The sequence below is a fragment of the Pipistrellus hanaki genome, assembly GCF_964339955.1.
Source record: "Pipistrellus hanaki genome assembly, chromosome: 4".
In the NCBI taxonomy this organism is placed as follows: Eukaryota; Metazoa; Chordata; class Mammalia; order Chiroptera; family Vespertilionidae; genus Pipistrellus; species Pipistrellus hanaki.
Genome location: NC_140506.1, coordinates 91,848,058 through 91,867,116, shown reverse-complemented (window position 1 = coordinate 91,867,116; position 19,059 = coordinate 91,848,058). Strand labels below are relative to the sequence as shown.

At 54.1% G+C, this 19,059-nt stretch overlaps 1 protein-coding gene and 1 long non-coding RNA gene across 8 annotated transcripts in view; one reads left to right on the top strand and one right to left on the bottom strand.

The window, feature by feature from the left end:
* Window positions 1-15,811, bottom strand: part of UNKL (unk like zinc finger) — a 47,918-nt gene extending 32,107 nt beyond the window's left edge. For 2 of the 7 annotated variants that reach the window (XM_084881195.1, XM_084881200.1), the window contains exons 1-4: window positions 15,670-15,811; window positions 14,274-14,483; window positions 2,939-3,115; window positions 2,481-2,614 (exon numbers count right to left, since the gene is read on the bottom strand). In XM_084881195.1, the coding sequence (XP_084737321.1) occupies window positions 2,481-2,614; window positions 2,939-3,115; window positions 14,274-14,483; window positions 15,670-15,746 (598 nt within the window). In that variant the 5' untranslated portion in view covers window positions 15,747-15,811. Of the gene's footprint in view, window positions 1-2,480; window positions 2,615-2,938; window positions 3,116-11,140; window positions 11,285-14,273; window positions 14,484-15,331; window positions 15,539-15,669 lie in introns of those variants that run through there. The other 5 variants (XM_084881203.1, XM_084881201.1, XM_084881205.1 and 2 more) reach the window with 5 other exon arrangements.
* A 1,381-nt stretch (window positions 15,812-17,192) lies between these two features.
* On the top strand, window positions 17,193-19,049 carry LOC311621982. Its single transcript, XR_014794919.1, has 2 exons — window positions 17,193-17,855; window positions 18,079-19,049. It is a non-coding gene; the product is annotated as an uncharacterized lncRNA (long non-coding RNA).
* Window positions 19,050-19,059: the final 10 nt, after the last annotated feature.

The following is a 19,059-nucleotide window of genomic DNA, read 5'->3' as shown; positions in this document are numbered from 1 at the left end:
CCAATGAGAGGATTCCTAAAACTCCTATCTTCTCTCGGTTAGTAACTGACACCTTACTGCATATGCCGGGTTTTATTTCAATTACAGCTGACATTCAATATTTGTTCATACGAGTGTACAGCACAGTGTTTAGGCATTTATACAATTTATGAGTGATCCCCCGATAAGTCTGACAGCAGACATAGTTGTTATAATCTTGACTATATTTCTTATGCTGTACTTTATATCCACGTGACTATTTTGTAACTACCAACTTACTTACTAATAGGCTGTTTTTATTTATTTTAAAAAAATATATTTTATTGATTTTTTTACAGAGAGGAAGGGAGAGGGATAGAGAGTTAGAAACATCGATGAGCGAGAAACATTGATCAGCTGCCTCCTGCACACCCCCTACTGGGGAAGTGCCTGCAACCAATGTACATGCCCTTGACCGGAATCGAACCCGGGACCTTTCAGTCCACAGGCCGACGTTCTATCCACTGAGCCAAACCGGTTTCGGCTATTTTTATTTTTTATATTTTATTGATTTTTTACAGAGAGGAAGGGAGAGGAATAGAGAGTTAGAAACATTGATGAGAGAAAATCATCGATCAGCTGCCTCCTGCACACCCCCCACTGGGGATGTGCCCACTACCAAGGTACATGCCCTTGACTGGAATCGAACCTGAGACCTTTCAGTCTGCAGGCCGACGCTCTATCCATTGAGCCAAACCGGTTTCGGCTAATATGCTGTTTTTAAATACATCTGCTCAGTGGACTAAACGTTGGTAGCTGAGGAACCAGCAGGCGGGAGGGAGGGGGGGGGGGCGGAGGGGAGAGTCCTGCCCACAGTGCAGTGAGAGCAGCAACGCCATGCACAGGGCACGTTACAGGACCATACCACCCGCCCGGCCATACTCAGCTTCACATTCTTCTTACATGACAAGGACGCTAGCCACACGACAGGGCAGAGAGAGAACAAGAGGGGTTTGGCAACAAGAAAGCTGACTTTAATAAAATAAAAATGGGAAGGCATTGATTCACAAGTATTGACCGAGTGCCTGAACAGACACGAGGTCCTGTGCTAAGTGGAGGAAACACACATAATGAACTGCATGACAATAACCGTGAGACACAGGCTTACAGACGGCCTTCCGTAGGTGAGCGGTAAATACACCACGGTCCATTCACACCTCCTCCCTTAAGCTCAGCCCTGATGGGGACGGGGACCTGTGCCCACATGCGCTGTGGACCAGAGCACCCGCTCATGCGGGGAGAAGTCAGGGATTTTCCCATCAGGAAGGCCTATCAGCTGGGAAACAGGAAATGGGACATTCTCAAAGGCATTTTCCCAAAACACAAAAAAATCCCAAGGGAAGCACTTATCCTCGATGCTGGCAAGCAGGGAGCTGTGGGCACACAGCGTCTCCTCTGTGGGGACACTCCGCCCCGAGCAGTGACATCACAGCACGGGGAGGAGCACACGCCGTCTCCCTGAAACGTGGAGAGGGGTCCCCGGGCCCCTCCACACCCAGAAGAGGCCGAGCCCACGGTCCTCAGGGCTGGGTCAGCCGGGGGCCCAGTCCTGAGTCTCAGCCCTGGCCACGCGGGTGCCACACACATGGCAGGGCCAGAGAGGGGGAGCAGGACGCAGGAGGGATCCGGAAAGGCCTGTGCGATCACCTTCATTAATTTATCTCTGGAACCGCAGCCCAGCACAGACACTCTGTGAGCAGAGGAACTCACGGCTCACGTGACTACAGTCCTGCAGGGTGTTCATGCGTGTGAGAGTCAGTGAAGGAAGGTGGGGGAATCACAGCATTACTTAGAGGGGTTTTCTTAAAAAAAAACAAACAAACCCTGCTCTTTGGGACGCTCCGGACAGGCAAATCCAGAGACAGAACGCAGAGCAGTGGGTGGCAGGGACCAGGGAGGGACTGCTTAATGGGGATGGGGAGTCCGTCCAGGGTGATGGGAATGTTCTGGAATTAGAGAGTGTTGGTCGCACAACACTGGGAATGGACTAAATGCCACTGACTTGTTCACTTTAAAGTGGCTAAAATGACAAGTTTATGTGACGTGTATTTTACCACAAAAAAAAAAGATTTCATCGCCATCATCTGTGGAGGCCGCCAGAGGCAGGGCCCCATAGTCCCAAAGGACATGGCCACACTTCAGACAACCCCCAGGGACCTCAGGCTGCTGAGCTGAAGGCCACGCAGAGGCCCGCAGGGCAGGGCAGGGCAGGGCGCGCCATGAACAGCAGCCTCCCCCGCCCCCGCAGAAGCCGTGGTGTGAAGTGGCCGGGGGGCCAGATGCCTGGGTGCAGACCCGCTCAGTCCACACCCCCAGGACTGAGGGTAAAGCACTCCACTCAGTGAGTCTCAGTTTCCCCACCTGAGCTACAAACGAGGGCAATGAGGTCCACTATGGAGGTCACTTTACAAACAGGGACCAGGGCTCCCCCTGCCCACCCTCAGGGGCGGCCACGGCGTTACCTTGCCACCGGGGGTCCTCGCCCAGGATCTTCTCGATCATGGCCTGGCTGGCTAAGACCCCAGGCTGCAGATCGGGGATGCCATCCCCACCGCCGAGCTGGCCGTTCTGCAAGGCTTCCTGGGCCTGCAGCTCCCTGCGACCAAACAACACACCGATTATGGCTCTGGAAGGTGAGAGTCACTTGGTTCTATCACTTTAAGGAGCCCCCATATGTGCCTGGAGAGGCTGGCGGCCTGGAGGGTTCAGGACAGCATCCTGGGTCCCTCTGGCACACCCCTGTCCTGGGACAACAGTCTTGACCCAAATCCTAACAGCTTAGGAGCTGGGTTGTGCTTAGTGAGGACTCGCTCATCTCCCTCACCCCCTAGTGAGCTCCTCGTTGCAGGAGTCAGAGGGTTTAGAATAAAATCAAAGCCCGGGAGAGGAGCCGCTTAGGACGGTGACGCCGGCCACTCACCGGATGTCGCACACCGGGGGCCGCAGGTCCAGGGGGCCGTGGGCGAAGGCGCAGTGCAGCCCGTTCTTCACGCAGTGGCCGCGGGCGTCGGTCTCGTGGATGCAGGTGCCGGTCTTGTAGTAGCGCAGGTGGTACTTGCGCTCGGTGTCCCCGGTCGTCCGGTGCAGGTACGGGCACCTGGAGGCAGAGGGGTGACACAGCCGCTGGGCCTTAGGACCTGGGACAAGCTTCAGCGCCAACCTGCTCCCCTCTCCTCAGCGCCCGGCCAGCAGCTGGCCCTTCCCTCCTCCCCTCAGATACCTGCCCTCCCCGAAGGCTTACATCACCGGACAGACCACGGTCCCCGATCGGGAGGCCCTGCCCGAGGCACTCAGACCCCCACACGTCCCTCCGTTACACAGGGCAGCAACACACAACGCCGAATTTCCCTGAAAACCATCCTTGACAGTTTCCTGAACAAAGTGTGGGTAATAAAGTTCACTTCCAGGACTCGGCCACGCCACTCGTGTTTCCTGACAAGCGGTATCAAATGAAGAGCGGTGGCCGCTCCCACCCCCATGCAGGCACTGAGGGAGGGAGGGGAGGAGAGTGGGGAGAGACATGGGAGCGCCATGGCTGGAGGAGGAGGCTGCAGGGAGACAGGCCGGAGAGAAGCGAATGGGGATGGAGGGACAAGGGGGGCAGTCACACAGGCATGCGCCGCTGAGAGCCGCACGCGGCTCCGAGCAGGGACCTGGCCTCATGCTGCAGGGCGGCAGCCGCAGCAGAAGCGGCTGAGAAGGATTCAGTCCCTGTGCACCGTGGGAACGGAGCCTGCCTCGAGGCTGGTCCCCCAGACCAGGGCCTCAGCAGGAGGGGGAAGAGAAACACAAAGGATCCGAGTGGCAATGACCCCTCGAGCAGCCCGAGAGTCAAGGCAGGGCCAGTTGCTACAAGTCCCCAATCCAAGGGCAGCGAGGCGGGGGAGGGGCCCACTCCCCCTGCTGTCTGGCAGGCTGTGGGCTTAGACTTGGATGCCGGGAGACCCCGGGGGTACGGCTCCGCACGCAAAGCACAGATGGCTGGCGCTCTGTCACCTTACAGGACCCAAAAGTAAATAACAGATGACTGAGTGACCATCCATTCTAAACCTTATCTTCCGAGGAAGCTATGGCTCAGAGTGTGGACAGCTCACCCCAGACCTCACTGAGCACCTGGGTGGGCAGGGCATAAGGGAAGTCAGACACACGGGGCCAGGTGAGTCCCCGGGTCACAGGAGCCAGCCAGCAGAGGTCAGTTAGAAGCCCGCTGGGAGCCCGGAACCGCGCCCGGAAGAGCGGGAGGAAGGACCTCGGAGATGTCTGTGCACGGCGACCGCAGCAGCACAGCTCACAGCGGCTCAGAGCTGGAAATGGCCCCAGTGCTCATCACTGATGAACAGACCAGCAGCATGGAGTCCACCCAGACCACAGGACACGACCCAGCATAAAAAGAATGAAGCACTGCCACACGCTGTGTGGGTGAAACCTATAAAACCTCATGCTAAGTGAGAGATGCCAGACACATATCATGTATTCCACTTACAAGAGGTCCCTAGAGCAGTCAAACGCATCGGGACAGGAAACAGGAGGTTACCAAGGGCTGGAGGAGGGGCGAATGGGCGTGACCTTTCATGGGGACGGAATTTCTGTGTGCGGTGATGAAAAGAATTTAGAAACAGAGATAATGGTTGTCTAACATTGTGAATGTAACGGATGCCGCTGAAGTGTACGTTTGAAAATGGCAAATACTGCCCTTGTCAGGTGGGCGTCGTCCCTGTACCAAGAGGTTGCCAGTCCTATTCCCAAAGGCACATGCCCATGGTTGCAGGCTCAGTCCCTGGTAGGGAACCGTAGGAGGCTGCTGATTGATGTATCACTCTCACATCAATGTTTTTCTCTCTCCCTCTCTTTCTAAAAACCAATTAAAACTCTTTGAAAAAATATTATCATATCGCTATATATTAGTATGAAAAAGGAGATGTTGCCCTGGTTAGTTGGCTCAGTGGATAGAGCGTCAGCCTGTGGGCTGAAGGGTCCTGGGTTCAATTCCGGTCAAGGGCACATGCCCAGATTGCAGGCTTGATCCCCAGTGGGGGTGTGCAAGAGGCAGCTGATCAATGATTCTCTCTCATTGTTGATGTTTCCTTTTTTTTTTTTTTAATGTATTTTATTGATTTTGTACAGAGAGGAAGGGAGAGAGATAGAGAGCTAGAAACATCAATGAGAGAGAGAGTCATCGACCAGCTGCCTCTTGCACACCCCCTACTGGGGATAGGCCCGCAACCAAGGTACATGCCCTTGACCGGAATAGAACCCGGGACCTTTCAGTCCCCAAGCCGACGCTCTATCCATTGAGCCAAACCAGTCTTGGCTCATCATTGATATTTCTATCTCTCTCTCCCTTCCTCTCTGAAATCAATTGGAATATTAAAAAAAAAAAAAAGTTATATATACAGACAGCACTCTCCATGCCCACAGAGAAGGTGACTGTGTCCTTTGTGTCCCCAACAAGGAGTTCCAAGAAACATTTTTGGGAGATAGAAGTGAAATGGCAAAATATTGGCATAATTACTATATCCTAATTGATACAGTAATTTACCCTCACCTAAAATCCATATTATAAAGTAATAGTTTACTATATATATATATATATATATATACATACACATATATGGTATATATACATTTTATATTTTTTCAAGCGCCTCTAAGCCCTTCCCCATGTCCTCACACAGCACTGCCATGTAACACAGTTTCTGGCACCAGGGCCTGAGGATGTCACAGAGAACCCTCTGCCACACCAGGGAACCTGATCCAGAACACAGGACCCCTCCCCGTTTACTCATACAGATTACTATCATTCATATATATAGCCAGAGACTGTAACACAGGAACAACCAGAATGGCTGGTTGCTATGATGCCCACTGTGGCCAGTGAACTGGCTGATCAGGAAAGGGGCTGGCCAGCCAAACACCCCCCCCCACCCCCAGCAAGCCTGTCCCACCACCATAGGCCCGCAGCGCCTCCCCCCAGTTGGCCCCACCCCTGATTGCACCCCCACCCCAAAAGGGGGCGGGGCCAGACAGTCAACCTTCTGCAGCCCCTCCCCTTGCCCAACCTCACCCCAATCAGGGGCAGGGTGGCTGGCCAGTCACCCATGGCCCCTCCCCAAGGCTGCTGGCCTGGGTCCGCACCCCCTACTCCATTTGGGGGCGGGGTCAGCTGGCCCACCACCCACAGCCCCTCCTCATGGCCGCCCCACCCCCAATCGGTCCTCCAACCCCAATCGGCCTGATTGAACAGGCCGGCCAGCCATCCTCCCGCCATCTCCTCCTGACAGGCCCAGCCCTGAGCTGCCCCTATTGGGGCCAGGCTGGCCAGACCCCACCCGTGCACCAATTCGTGCTCTGGACCTCTAGTAATAAATAAAGAACTTGAATAAAGAGACCAGGAATTCACAGAACAATAGACTAGGGAAATAAGGACTTTACAAGACAGAAAAGGTAGTGGATCATGACTCTGAGAGGCACTGGGCATGGAAAGCCCCGCGCCAGGGCTGCGGAGGAGCAGACACTGTTGCCGCAAGAAAGCCAGAGTGTAGCGACTTCTCTGGAGGGGCGCCTGGTGACAGGGACTGAGACGGCAGGTGCATTACTCTCCCCGAATAACCCACTTCCAGAGACCTGCCCCAGAGACAGCTGGCAAAGAGAAAAAGACGTGCCCACAGCACGCTCACTGCAGGACTGTCTGTCATCCTCAGAGGCCGCAAACAGCCAAAGTCCTGGAATAAACCACAGGGATGGCAGTGCAGCTCTGAGGAACAAGGGGGGGGGGGGCAGTATGGACAACGAGGAGGTATTGTGAGGGGAAAACATGAGGAAATGGGTGTTTATATCGGAAGATGGGGAACAAGAATACTATACATATGATTATATAAAAATTATGGAAGGAGGAGCAACTGTTTAACGGGGAGAGAATTTCAGTTTGGAGATGGAAAAGATCTGGAGATGGACGGTGATGATGGCAGCAATGTTTATGGACGTAATACCACTAAAGTGTACATTTAAAAAGGTAAGATGGTAAATTTTACTGTGAAGTAAACAATTTAAGCTATTAGGAAAGCCACCACTCTACAAAAGCAGTTCCAATCTTCAGAACTACCTATGCATGCACTCCAAGCCCAGCATAAGAAAGAGTCCACAGTCTGGGGCGAGGGGCGCAGAGCAGTAGAGAGGGAGCAGAACTCACTCCAAACAGCCGCAGCAGCACAGCTGAGGCTCCCCATTTCCCTGATGTTAAATCCATTTCATTTGTTCCCTAACGGCCCCTCAGGGTAGCTCTGCCCATCATTTGTTTCTTCTCCAGTACCATTGCCATGGCAACCAGAGTCAGGCCAGGGCCTCTTGTTCCCCAGCACTGAGCGTCAAGTACACAGTACTGCCGGGACTGGTTTGGCTCAGTGGATAGAGCGTCGGCCTGCGGACTGAAGGGTCTCAGGTTCGCTTCCAGTCAAGGGCATGTACCTTGGTTGCGGGCACATCCCCAGGGGAGTGTGCAAGAGGCAGCTGGTCGATGTTTCTCTCTCATCGATGTTTCTAACTCTCTGTCCCTCTCAATTCCTTTCTGTGTAAAATCAATAAAAAAATAAAAATAAAAAAATAAAAAAAAGTACACACTACTATTTCACCCAGAGCATGTCACCTCCTTCATGAATTAAAACATGAACTGACCTTAAAATACGGAGAACATTTACCAAGAAGAAATTGGCTTCACCTTAAGAACATTCAAGCGGTCAAAGGGAAAACCTCAGAGAATACCCAGTGACAAAGCCAGGCCCCTCCGGGGCTAGGGAAGAGACCCCAAGGGACAGCCTGACACCACTGCAGCCTCCTCCTGCACAGGAGGGCATCTATCCATCCCAGGACGACAGCCAGCCTCGTAGCACTTGCCAAATTCAGGGTGGCATCCATGGTTCTCAAACTTGCCCACAACAATTAGTGACCTGAATAGCGTAATTAAAACAGGGCTCCGTGATGGCCTGGTGTAGGGGCACGTGGTGTGGTGCATGCCGGACGCCGGACGTAGCTCCACACAGTGCTGTGGAACCACTGAACCAGAATGGGAGGGACACAAGGTTGTCCCTACCCCAGCCCTGGCCTAGTAGCTCAGTCGTTTAGAGTGGCAGTCCAACAGGCTAAGGCTGTGGGTTTGATCCCTGGTCAGGGCACATATAAGAGTCAACCAATAGTGGAAACCAGTTTGGCTCAGTGGATAGAGCGTAGGCCTACGGACTGAAAGATCCCAGGTTTGATTCTGGTCAAGGGCATGTACCTTGGTTGCGGGCACACCCCCAGTAGGGGATGTGCAAGAGGCATCTGATCAATGATTCTCTCTCATCGATGTTTCTAACTCGCTATCCCTCTCTCTTCCTCTCTGTAAAAAATAAATAAAAAGATATTAAAAAAAAGTCAACCAATGAATGCATAAGTAAGTGGGACAACAACCACAGATTGCCCTATTTCTAAGGCTCCAGGAGAGCCTGACATTGTCCCTTTCTCACCTGAAACAAAGCTGGACCCACCAAACTCAAACCTACTGTACACCAAGGTCAGTCCGTGTGTGTGAGCCAAGCCACCAAACTCAAATCCACTGCGCACCAGCCTGGGCCTCGCCACGGCTCCCACGCTGGGAAATGGGCCGGAATCCCCAGGAGGGCAAGTTCCCAGGCGATGCTGCCGCTGCTGGTCTAGGGGCTGGTCCAGGAGACACACGGGGCTGAGAATAACAAGCAAGATGACCCCTCTACATCCTCGAAGCTCTGGCACAGGGGGGAGAGCAGAACCCAGCACAGAAATGACTGAGGTCAAGGGGAACAGAATGAAGCAACCAATAGGGGCTTGGGAAATGAGCAATGGCAGAAAGACCTGTGTGCGGCATACAACTGGGGGGCAGGGACAGAGGTCCGGGGTCAAGATGGGGGATGGTGAAAGGGTGAGGCTTATAGGGAGAAACTAATGTGTCCCTCTTACTGCCTCTCCTCTCAGACCCTGGAAATGGGGGCTTGCCAGCCCCCATGTTGACCATATCCATCGGTTCATCCCTGGGCCCTGCGGCCTCTGGCTTCCAAGGGCTGCCCCGAACTCCTCAGCCGGGACAGTGACCCCTCCTTAGTCCCTAAGGTGGAGCATCAGCTCTTCTCTCTCCCAAGGACAGAAACAGCTCTCCAGCGGCCTCCAAGGGGCCCCTGACCTCCCAGGCCAGGCATCTCATTCTGGTCGCCAGCTCTGTAAAAGACACTGAGTGCAGTCAGTCAGTGCTTTTAACATTTTTATGGGTCTCTTACAGATCCAACTCAGTCACCTAGTTGCAATTCTCTTAAGCTGGTTAGTTTGTAACCAAAACTGTGTGTTTTCACCCTGGCCCACAAGCTCAGTGGTTAGAGCATCGGCCTGAGCACAGAAGGGTTGCAGGTTCATTCCTTATCCTGGTCAAGAGTGTGAGGAGGCAACCAATCAATGTGACTCTCTCACAGGGATATTTGTCTCTCCCTCACTTCCTCCCCTCCCTTCCACTCTCTGAAAATCATTGAGAAAATATCCTGGGGTGAAGATTACAAAAAAAAAAAAAAAGTGTGTGTATTTTTTTAGTCTATAGATAGCCCCTATTGAATATTATGCTCTAATATTCTACACCTGCCCATGGCTTTCACCTTACCACCAAAGCACAAGCAGAATGCACACATAAAATGTTTAAACAACCAATTTATAACCACCATGGAGTGAATAAACTTCCATCTAAGCCACTAAGACACTCAACTTTTAAAAATTAAACATTGCAAAAGTATCTTTCAACTAAAGGTCAGACTATACACAAGTATGATACAGCAGAGATACCAGATCCTCGGATATGTAGAGAGGCTTCTTTAGATTAAAAAAAAAAGCTACACCAGGATTCACAAGGGAAAGCCCACTGAATCACACATCATCTGGCCCACCTTGGAGGCCTGCGCCCCCAGCTGCCCAAAGTGCAGTGAGTGGGGAGGTATCTATGGCAAGAAATGGCAGGGAGCCCCACAAAGAATAAGGCAGATCTCTAGTATCAACCTGTGAAGTTACTCCACATAATGAGCTGGCCCATCTTTATATATAAAAGGCTAATATGCAAAGTGTCCTCTCAGAAGTTGGACCGGGAGACTGGAAGTTCGATTGCTCGCTATGATGTGTACTGACCACCAGGGGGTGGCACAGAGCGAAGGAAGGCCCTGACCACTGGCCAGGCCTAGGGACCCTACCTGTGCGCGAATTTCGTGCACCAGGCCTCTAGTTCCTTATTAAAACAACGAAATGGGGGTAACTGTGAGGGTCAGGGTCAGCCTGTGTAGGGCAGGAGGAGGGTTAACAGAGAAAAAAATTTCACTTAGTACACATACAGTTGGAAACTGCCTGAATTGTTTTCCAATAAAAACATTCTTCTGGAGGAGCCACTCAGCCCCTGGGGAGGGCTTTTTCTTTTAAATGTCAGAACCCATATCTGTACATGCCTGACCGGCATTGAGAACTCCGCACACGCAGTGTCCTGTAGCCAGAGGTGCCAACCAGTCCTGGGTTCAAGGTACGAAAACCAAGACCAAGGCTGACAACTCTCTCCCCGCGGGGAGCAGCAGGGCAGCAGGCGGCCCGGGGCCGTCCACCCCGGTGCCTCTCTCAGGGCAGCAGGGGGCCCGGGGCCGTCCAGCCCGGTGCCTCTCTCAGGGCAGCAGGGGGCCCGGGGCCATCCACCCCGGTGCCTCTCTCAGGGCAGCAGGGGGCCCGCGGCAGTCCACCCCGGTGCCTCTCTCAGGGCAGCAGGGGGCCCGGGGCCGTCCACCCCGGGGCCTCTCTCAGGGCAGCAGGGGGCCCGGGGCCATCCACCCCGGTGCCTCTCTCAGGGCAGCAGGCGGCCCGGGGCCGTCCACCCCGGTGCCTCTCTCAGGGCAGCAGGGGACCCGGGGCCGTCCACCCCGGGGCCTCTCTCAGGGCAGCAGGGGGCCCGCGGCAGTCCATCCCGGGGCCTCTCTCAGGGCAGCAGGGGGCCCGGGGCCGTCCAGCCCGGTGCCTCTCAGGGCAGTTCCCAATACGTGGCTGGACCCACGGAAACTCCCGGACAAAAGCGGCTTTCCTGGAAGACCCGCCTAGGAAATACCTGAGGTGGGTCCGCCCAGGTGGGAGCGCCAACCCCACAGAGCGGGGCGACCCCGGAAGCGGTTTCTGCTCGGCCAGCTCCGTCCCAGATCGCAGGGAGCCACACCGGGCAGACCCAGGCGGGCCCTCCGCGCCGGGAGAAGGTTCCCACGGGGGCGGGGCGCGGCGCGGCGCACGTGACCCGGACGGCCAATCGTGGCCCGCGAGGGGCGTGTCCACAGAACAAAGGGCGGAGGGAAGGGGGGACCGTGGGACCCTCCCTGTCAAAGGGCGTCCGCTCGCCCGCCGAGGACAGGGGGTGGCAGCGGGGCCGTGGAGAAGACCACAGATGGAGGGGTGAGGTAGGTAAGAGGGTGACTGCCTGCCAAGGAAAGGGGGTGACAGTGGGGGGAGGGGAGATGACAGCGAGAGACCACCCAGAGGTTACAGGGAGAATGCCCGTGGAGGGGAGGGTGTGACAGCAGAGGAGACAGACCGCCTGTCAATGAAAGGAAGTGACAACAGGAGAAGGGGTCATCAGAGGAGAGGTGAGAGCAAGAGGAAGGGTAACTGTCAAAGAGGAGGGGATGACAGTAGTGGGTGCCCATGGAAAGGGATTGGAGGAGGGGGCTTCCAGGAGGTGACAGCGGGAGTAGGGGTGACATCTGGGCTCCTTGGAGGTGGGGTGATAGAGAGAGGGGGAGTGTGACTGCCCACCAAGGAAGAAGAGTGACAGTGGGGGGTGTGACAGCCAGGGAGGGGCCACTGGAGGAGGGCGATGGCAGGTGTGTTAACCCTCCCGCAGTCCCATCCCTTCCTGCCCTGGCTCAGCCCCATGCAGCCCCCTGACAGAAGGGTTGGCTGGAGGTTCCTTGTTCTCTGATACACAGTCATGTTTTAAAATAATAGGTTAACAGTACAAATGCTCAAAAGAGAAATCTCAAGAACCAATGAACTGAAATAAAAAGGAAATAGAAACTACCTGTCCTTGCTCTGAAAGGCAGTATCTATTTACAAATCCTTTGTGAACCAGACTATGTAATTTGACAGGACAAACTCCGAGGTATTCCATTTGTAGGTGACAGGAAAGTCCCTTTCCCAGAGAATGAGCGAAATGAGCAGTAACTGCCAAGGAGAGAGCCCCTGGGGAGATGACTGGCTGTCAAACTCATCCTAAGGAGCTGAGGCAAGTCATCACACGTGCTCAACAGCAGTTACAAACATCTGTAATTAGACACACGTGACTTTCTTTCTGTGCATAGATGTACACGGGATGTATCCAAAACAGAAAATGTCAAACGAGCACCTTGGTCCGGTTTCTCAATGATAACCTGGTTAGACTACACTAATATTTTTATTTCAATAATATTTTATATTTTTATAATAAACAACTGCATATCACTTGATTACTATGTGAGCCCAGCTTAAAATGACCAGCTGCAGATAGGGGTTCACTGCAGAACTCTCATAAGATGTGGACCCGCCGAAACCGGTTTGGCTCAGTGGATAGAGCGTTGGCTTGGGGACTGAAGGGACCCGGGTTCGATTCCGGTCAAGGGCATGTACCTTGGTTGCGGGCATGTGCCCAGTGGAGGGTGTGCAAGAGGCAGCTGATCGATGACTCTCTCTCATCGATGTTTCTGACTCTCTATCTCTCTCCCTTCCTCTCTGTACAAAATCAATAAAATATATTTTATGGAAAAAAAAAAAAGAAAGACGTGGCCCCCTCCCCAGCAGTGGGGCTGAATCAACACCAAGACATCCAGACGCTGGACCCAAGACAGCTGTTAAAATATGCTTTCTTTTCCTGTATTAAAAGCATCACCAATGAATACTGCTGCTTAATCCCAATATTGGACTCTGAGATGGGGTCAGACATGCCAGGAGACTGGATCCCCAAACCAGGGGTAAGCAGCAGGGCGACTCAGGACCAAGGTCCAGAGGTGACAGACATGACCACGGGAACTGGGGGACCTGATACATCTCTCTTCTGCAGAGTCGTCTGCAGAAAACATGGGCTCAAAAAGCATACAAAAGATACTCTTCAAACGTCACAGAAGTATAGCAAGCCTAACCACGGTGAAGCAGGCTACAGTATTTCAGCAGGCTTCAAGCAGCCTTCCCAACACTATGGAATGAGCTGTTCAGCTAAACACCTCTCAGTAACTGTAGAAAGCTTGCAAAAGGACCACAGATTAAAAAGTGACTTCCTGGCCTAAGCATTTTGGAAAATGAAGGAAAACAGACTCACACCAGTCGGTGTGGAGGGGGAGTGAAAACTGTCTTAAAAAAGGAGCAAACCCACAGAGTCCTCTCCCTTCGGAGGATCAGGGGATGGAGCCTGAAGACCGCCCCACATCAGACCCCCTTCCAGACAGAAGCTGAACAAGCTGCTCTTCTCAGAGCATCCTAGGGCGCGGTGATGCCCCCCATCTCCTGCTGGGAATGGAGGTCGCCGAGTCCCATCACACAGCCCACAGGAAAAAGCAAACCCGCTGCCTACCCAGCTGTCTGTGAATATACAAGCTGACTGCTCTTTTCCCGTTTTCCCATTCTGTACACGGGGGGGGGGGGGGGGGGGGCAAAAGTGGGCAGTCGTTCATAATACAAGAATAATCTCCATTACCCCATGTACTCACAACTATCAGGAAACTTGTAAAACAAAAAAGTCAACCCAAACAAAACCTCAAGTTCCTAAACTTTAGACGTGCTGCATAAATGACAGCCTGCAAATAAAATGGCTTTTAAAAAACCAACCATGTAAACAGTAAAATAGGTAACCTTCCAGATATACTGCTACAAAATCAGTCCTACACCTAAAAGCTGCACCTCATTTGGAGCTGGTTCTAATGCAAGACATTTGGAGAACTGCAGCAATCAGAAGTGGGAAGTGACGCACATTCGGTTTGAATCATGCAAGGTTTATTCCTGAGACACACACAGTTCTTCCCACACTGGCCTAAAGATAGGAATGCTCCCCCCTTTTATCCCCCCCTCCCCCCAGTCCTGGCCATAGGAAAGAAAGGACCCCTGTACAGGCAGGGTCTGCCCCACCCCTGCAGGGCCAAGTCAAGGGGCAGAGCAGCAGGTGCTGCCCCTGAAGGCCAGCACCCCCCCCCACACACACACACACACACGCACACGCGCACACTCACTCGTCGCCGTCGGGGCACACGCCGCTGGCCTCGTCGTACTTGGAGCAGTACACGTCCGGGCTGTAGTTGAAGGTGCCGTCGCGCCTGCGGAGCGGTCTGCGCCGACGCTGATTTAGGAAATGCCAATGGAAACAGGTAAATGGCCTGTGCTGGGCGCACTTGTGCTGCACAAACAGGGCGCACTGCTCTGTCCTAAACTCCTTTAGATACCTAAAAAGACAAACAGTGTTGCGGGTCGCTTCCGCCGCTGCCGCCGCCACAGGCAGCCGGAGGGAGGCTTGTGGGTTTGGGCGGGGGCAAGGGTTGTTGGCCTGACCCATGGGCCAAGGGCAGCACGACCCCACGGGCGACCCTCCCACCCCCCATTTCGAGCCCAGATGCCCCCCAGACAGCCGCCCTCCCCCACCGTGAGCCCGGGCGCGTGTCCCGGATCTCAGGCGCCGGCCCCGGGGGCCCATGCACAGCCCCCCATCCGGCCACAGGCGCCACAGACACTGCGGCTCCGGGCGCGCCCCGGCCCCCGCGCCCCGGTGCCATCTCCGACCTCAGTGCAGCCCCCCATCCCGGGCCCCAGGATGACTGCCCCCGCCCCCTCGACCCCAGCGCGGGCGCATTTCTCCGACCCCAGGCACGGTCCTCAACCCCAGCCAGGCCTGGGGGTGCGCTGTGCCCTGGGGGCCCGTGCCTGGGACCCCCCCCGTCCCGGGACCCCAGGCACAGCGCACCCCCACCCCCGAGCCCCACGCGCGGCCGCCGCTCGGAAGCCAGAGGACCCCAGACGGCCGCCCGCCGCCCCGGGGCCAGGAGCGCCTCCCAGACCTCAGGTGCGACCCTCCGGACCCCCGTCCCCACCGCAGACCCGACTCCCCGCTTTCAGGCACGACGCCGGGACCCCAGGGGCGCCGGACCCCCAAGCCCCGGTGACACCTCCGACCCCCGGGCAGAGGCAGCCGCTGTCCGGACGGCCGCCCTCCCCGCCCAGGAGCGGCCCCCCATCCCGGGTCCCGGGCGCCTTCTCCGCGCCCCTCCTCCCCGGCCGCAGGTTCTGCTCCCCGGACCTCCGAATCAAGGCGCGCGGACCCCGGGCCCCGGGCCCCGGGCGTTCCCCAGCCACCGAGCCCCGGCGCCGCCCGGACCCCGGGCGCCGACTCCGACCTCAGGCAGCGGCAGCCCGAGCCGGAGGGCGATCCGCCCGCCCGGAGTCCCCGCGCCGCTCACTCGGGCGGCGGCCGGGCGAGGCGGGGACGGGAGGGCGCGGGGGGCGGCGGCGGGGGCGGCGCCGGGCCCCAGGCCGCGCCGGGCGGCCGCTCCCAGGCCCGGGCCCCGGGGGCACCGCCAGGCGCGCGCAGGGCGGCTCCCGGCCCGCTCCCGGCCCCCGCGGCGGCCCCGCACTGACCTGTAATGGGTCGGCTTCTCCGTCTGCGGGGGGGACCCGCTCAGCGCCGCCGCCGCCGCTTTCGAAACAGACGGCATTTTCAGTCAAAACAATGCAGCGCGCATGCGCCGCGCGGCCCGCCCCCGCGCCTCGGCCCGGCCCCCGCGGAGCCCCCGGCCCGGCCGCGGCCACGCCCCCGGCCCCGGGCTGCTGCCGGCCGGCGCCTCCCGGGCGGGGCGGCTAAGCTCTCTCCGGTGACCCAGGTGCGCCCCCAGACCAGGCCCCGCCGGGGACACACCCCGGACATCGCCGCTACCACTCCCGCATCCTCCGTGCAGAGCGGCGCCCCCGCCCCGCGGCGCCCGCGGTCCAGCTGCATGCCCGTCCTGCAGGCTTTTAGCTCTCCTCCTGCCCGCCGCTGCCCTGAGCATCTGCTGGCCCTGGGCGCCCGGGAGCTGGAGCCAACAGGTCCTTGGGATTTAGACGCCTACACCGGCTGCTCAGCCACACTTCACTCATTCACTGACTCTGAGCCCATGCTGGGTGCTGAGGCTGAGAGAATGGGTCCCATTGCTTAGGGCTGGATGGGGAGGGATGAGGAGACATAGGGCATGTTGCTCGTGGGCAAGGAGTTTCTTTTTGAGTTTTTACTGAGAGGAAGGGAGAGGGATAGGGAGTTAGAAACATCAATGAGAAACATCGATCAGCTGCCTCCTGCACACCCCTCACTGGGGATGTGCCCACAACCAAGGCACGTGCCCTTGACCGGAATCGAACCTGGGACCCTCCAGTCCGCAAGCCAAAGCTCCATCCACTGAATGGAGTTTCTTTTAGGGTAGGGGTGTCGAACTCAATCAGAGAAGGGGCCAAAATCTAAAATCCAGCCTAAATCGCGGGCCGAATGGTTTACTGAACAGTCATAAACTGACAATGTCATAAACTGACAGCGGAGTGCGGTGATGACAGCGCGGTGCGGGCCACATTGCAAGGCCTGGCCGGCCGGATTTGGCCCGCGGGCCTTGTGTTTGACACCTGTGTTTTAGGGAGTCGGAACATGTCCTAAAATTAGATTGTGGTGATGGGTGCCCCCTGTGAATATACTAAATATCTTTAATAGTATATTTAAATGGGTGAGTGAAGCTGATTTTTAAAGAATCCAAGAGACTTATGGACACCAACAGGGTGGGAACTCAGGGAAGCAGGCAGCAGCTGCCCCGGCTCAGCTGGCCCTGGAGTAAGAACCAGGGCGTGCATTTCAGACACAACCCAGGCCCAGAGTGTATTATTCTGTAAATATGTGGCATAAGATACATTTTTTAAAATGTTCAACTTCTCGCCAGGCCAGTGTGGCTCAGTGGTTGAGCATCGATCTATGAACCAAGAGGTTACAGTTCAATTCCTGGTCAGGACAGATGCCCGAGTTGTGGGCCCCAGTGCGGGGCATACAGGAGGCAGTTGATCAATGATTCTCTCTCATCATTCACATTTCTGTCTCTCTCTCCTTTCCTCTCTGAAATTAATAAAAACATTATTAAAAATAAAAAATAAAATATTCAACGTCTCTAGTAATTAACAAAATGCAAATGAAAGCAAGGCAAGAGCCTGGAGTGGGCTGAACTGCATTCTGCAATGTCGGTGGCCTGCAACAAGCGAGCTGAAGCACAGCTGCGAGGACAAACAGGTGCTGAACTTCACAGAAAATAAGGTTCCACTTCTAGGAACTGACCTAAATATAAATCAGAGTCAGATAAAGACCATTATCAGTCACTTAGCAAAAGCTTGAGCGCGCCTGACAGAACAGTAATTGTGACGTGGTTAAGTTCGAAGGCCATGCCATGATTCAACAACAATGGTCCTACTGACATGAAAAATGCTATTTAGGTTAAAAACAAAGCAAGGTATAACAGTTACATATAGTTGTTCTCAAGTATGTAAGTTATTTTTTGAACTACAAGTATTACAGTAAAATAAAAGCTGTCATCTGCTGGTGGGGTAAATGATTTTCTTTATATTCATTTTCCAAATGAATTACATTTACCTCTACAAACATTACATTTAAACCCAGAAAATGGAAAAAAAAAAAAAAATCAACATATTTCCTAAGAAAATCAAGGAGGAGAATGAAGCAGAGGACAGGACTCATTAATTTGTTGGAGGAGGAATGAACAGATCTTAAAAGCTGCTAGTAAATGGGGAAATAAAAAGAAGTCTTTTAGCCAAGACCAGTTTGGCTCAGTGGATAGAGCGTCAGCCTGCGGACTGGAAGGTCCCGGGTTCGATTCCGGTCAAGGGCATGTATCTGGTTGTGGGCACATCCCCGGTGAGGGATCTGGACGATGATTCTCCCTCATCAATGTTTCTAGCTTTCTATCCCTCTCCCTTCCTCTCTGTAAAAAATCAATAAAAATATATTTATATATAAAAAAGAAGTCTTTTAATCAAGGTTCCTAGCTTGCAGGAATACATAACAAAAAAACAGGTTTAGGGAGAAATGAATTCCATTTTGCACCTAAGCTGTTTGAGAAAGCTTTGAAGTCCAGTACTGATGTATAGAGAACCCACTTTTGAGCCCAAAAAAAGTTGGGGCTCAATTTAAAAATGAGTGGCTGGGCATCGTCCCATGCACTGAAAGGTTGCTGGTTTGATTCCCAGTCAGGGTACCAAGAAGAAAAATTTAAATATCTGGGGATCTTTGCTGTAGAGGCGGGAGTAAAGGTGCCTACTGTTTCTTCTTACCCATGAGGCATTTTCTTTGAAGAAACCAGAGAATTGTGCAAGGTTGTAAAGACCCAGTGTAATTTTTTGTGCTTCCAAAGACTTTTTTTTTTTTTTTTAATGTTTTTATTGATTTCAGAGGATGGGAAAGGTAGATAGAAACATCCATGAGAATCATAGACTGGCTGCCTCCTGCATGCCCCCTACTGGGCATATGCCCTGACGGGGAATTGAACCATGACCTCTTGGCTCATAGGTCCACACTCAACCAGAGTCATGCTGGCTGGGCCCGAAGACCATTCTTAAATGGCTGGGGTAGTACCTAGACATATAAAATAACACTGCATTGAAAATTTAGAAGTGTTTTACTTTTTGGGGGGTTGGGGTTGAGGGAAATGCACAGCCAGAACCGTTCAAAATTGCTCAGCTGCTTGAAAGATGTGAGGCCATTTCGTTAATCTCCTCTTCCTTAAATTTTCTTTAAAACAATTTTCTCCTCCTTCTGTCCAACACTTTCTCATCTCATGAATCACTGCAACTGCTTCTGTTATAGCATGCTTACACTAGTCCTCTCCCTCTCCAATCCTCATCGGGTGCTTATCTAGGGAAGCGAATGTGCCAAGCAGCCTGGAAAAAAGAAAAGCTACAGCCAGTGGGGGAAATAAGATGAGCATACTACTAAAATTGTTAAATAAT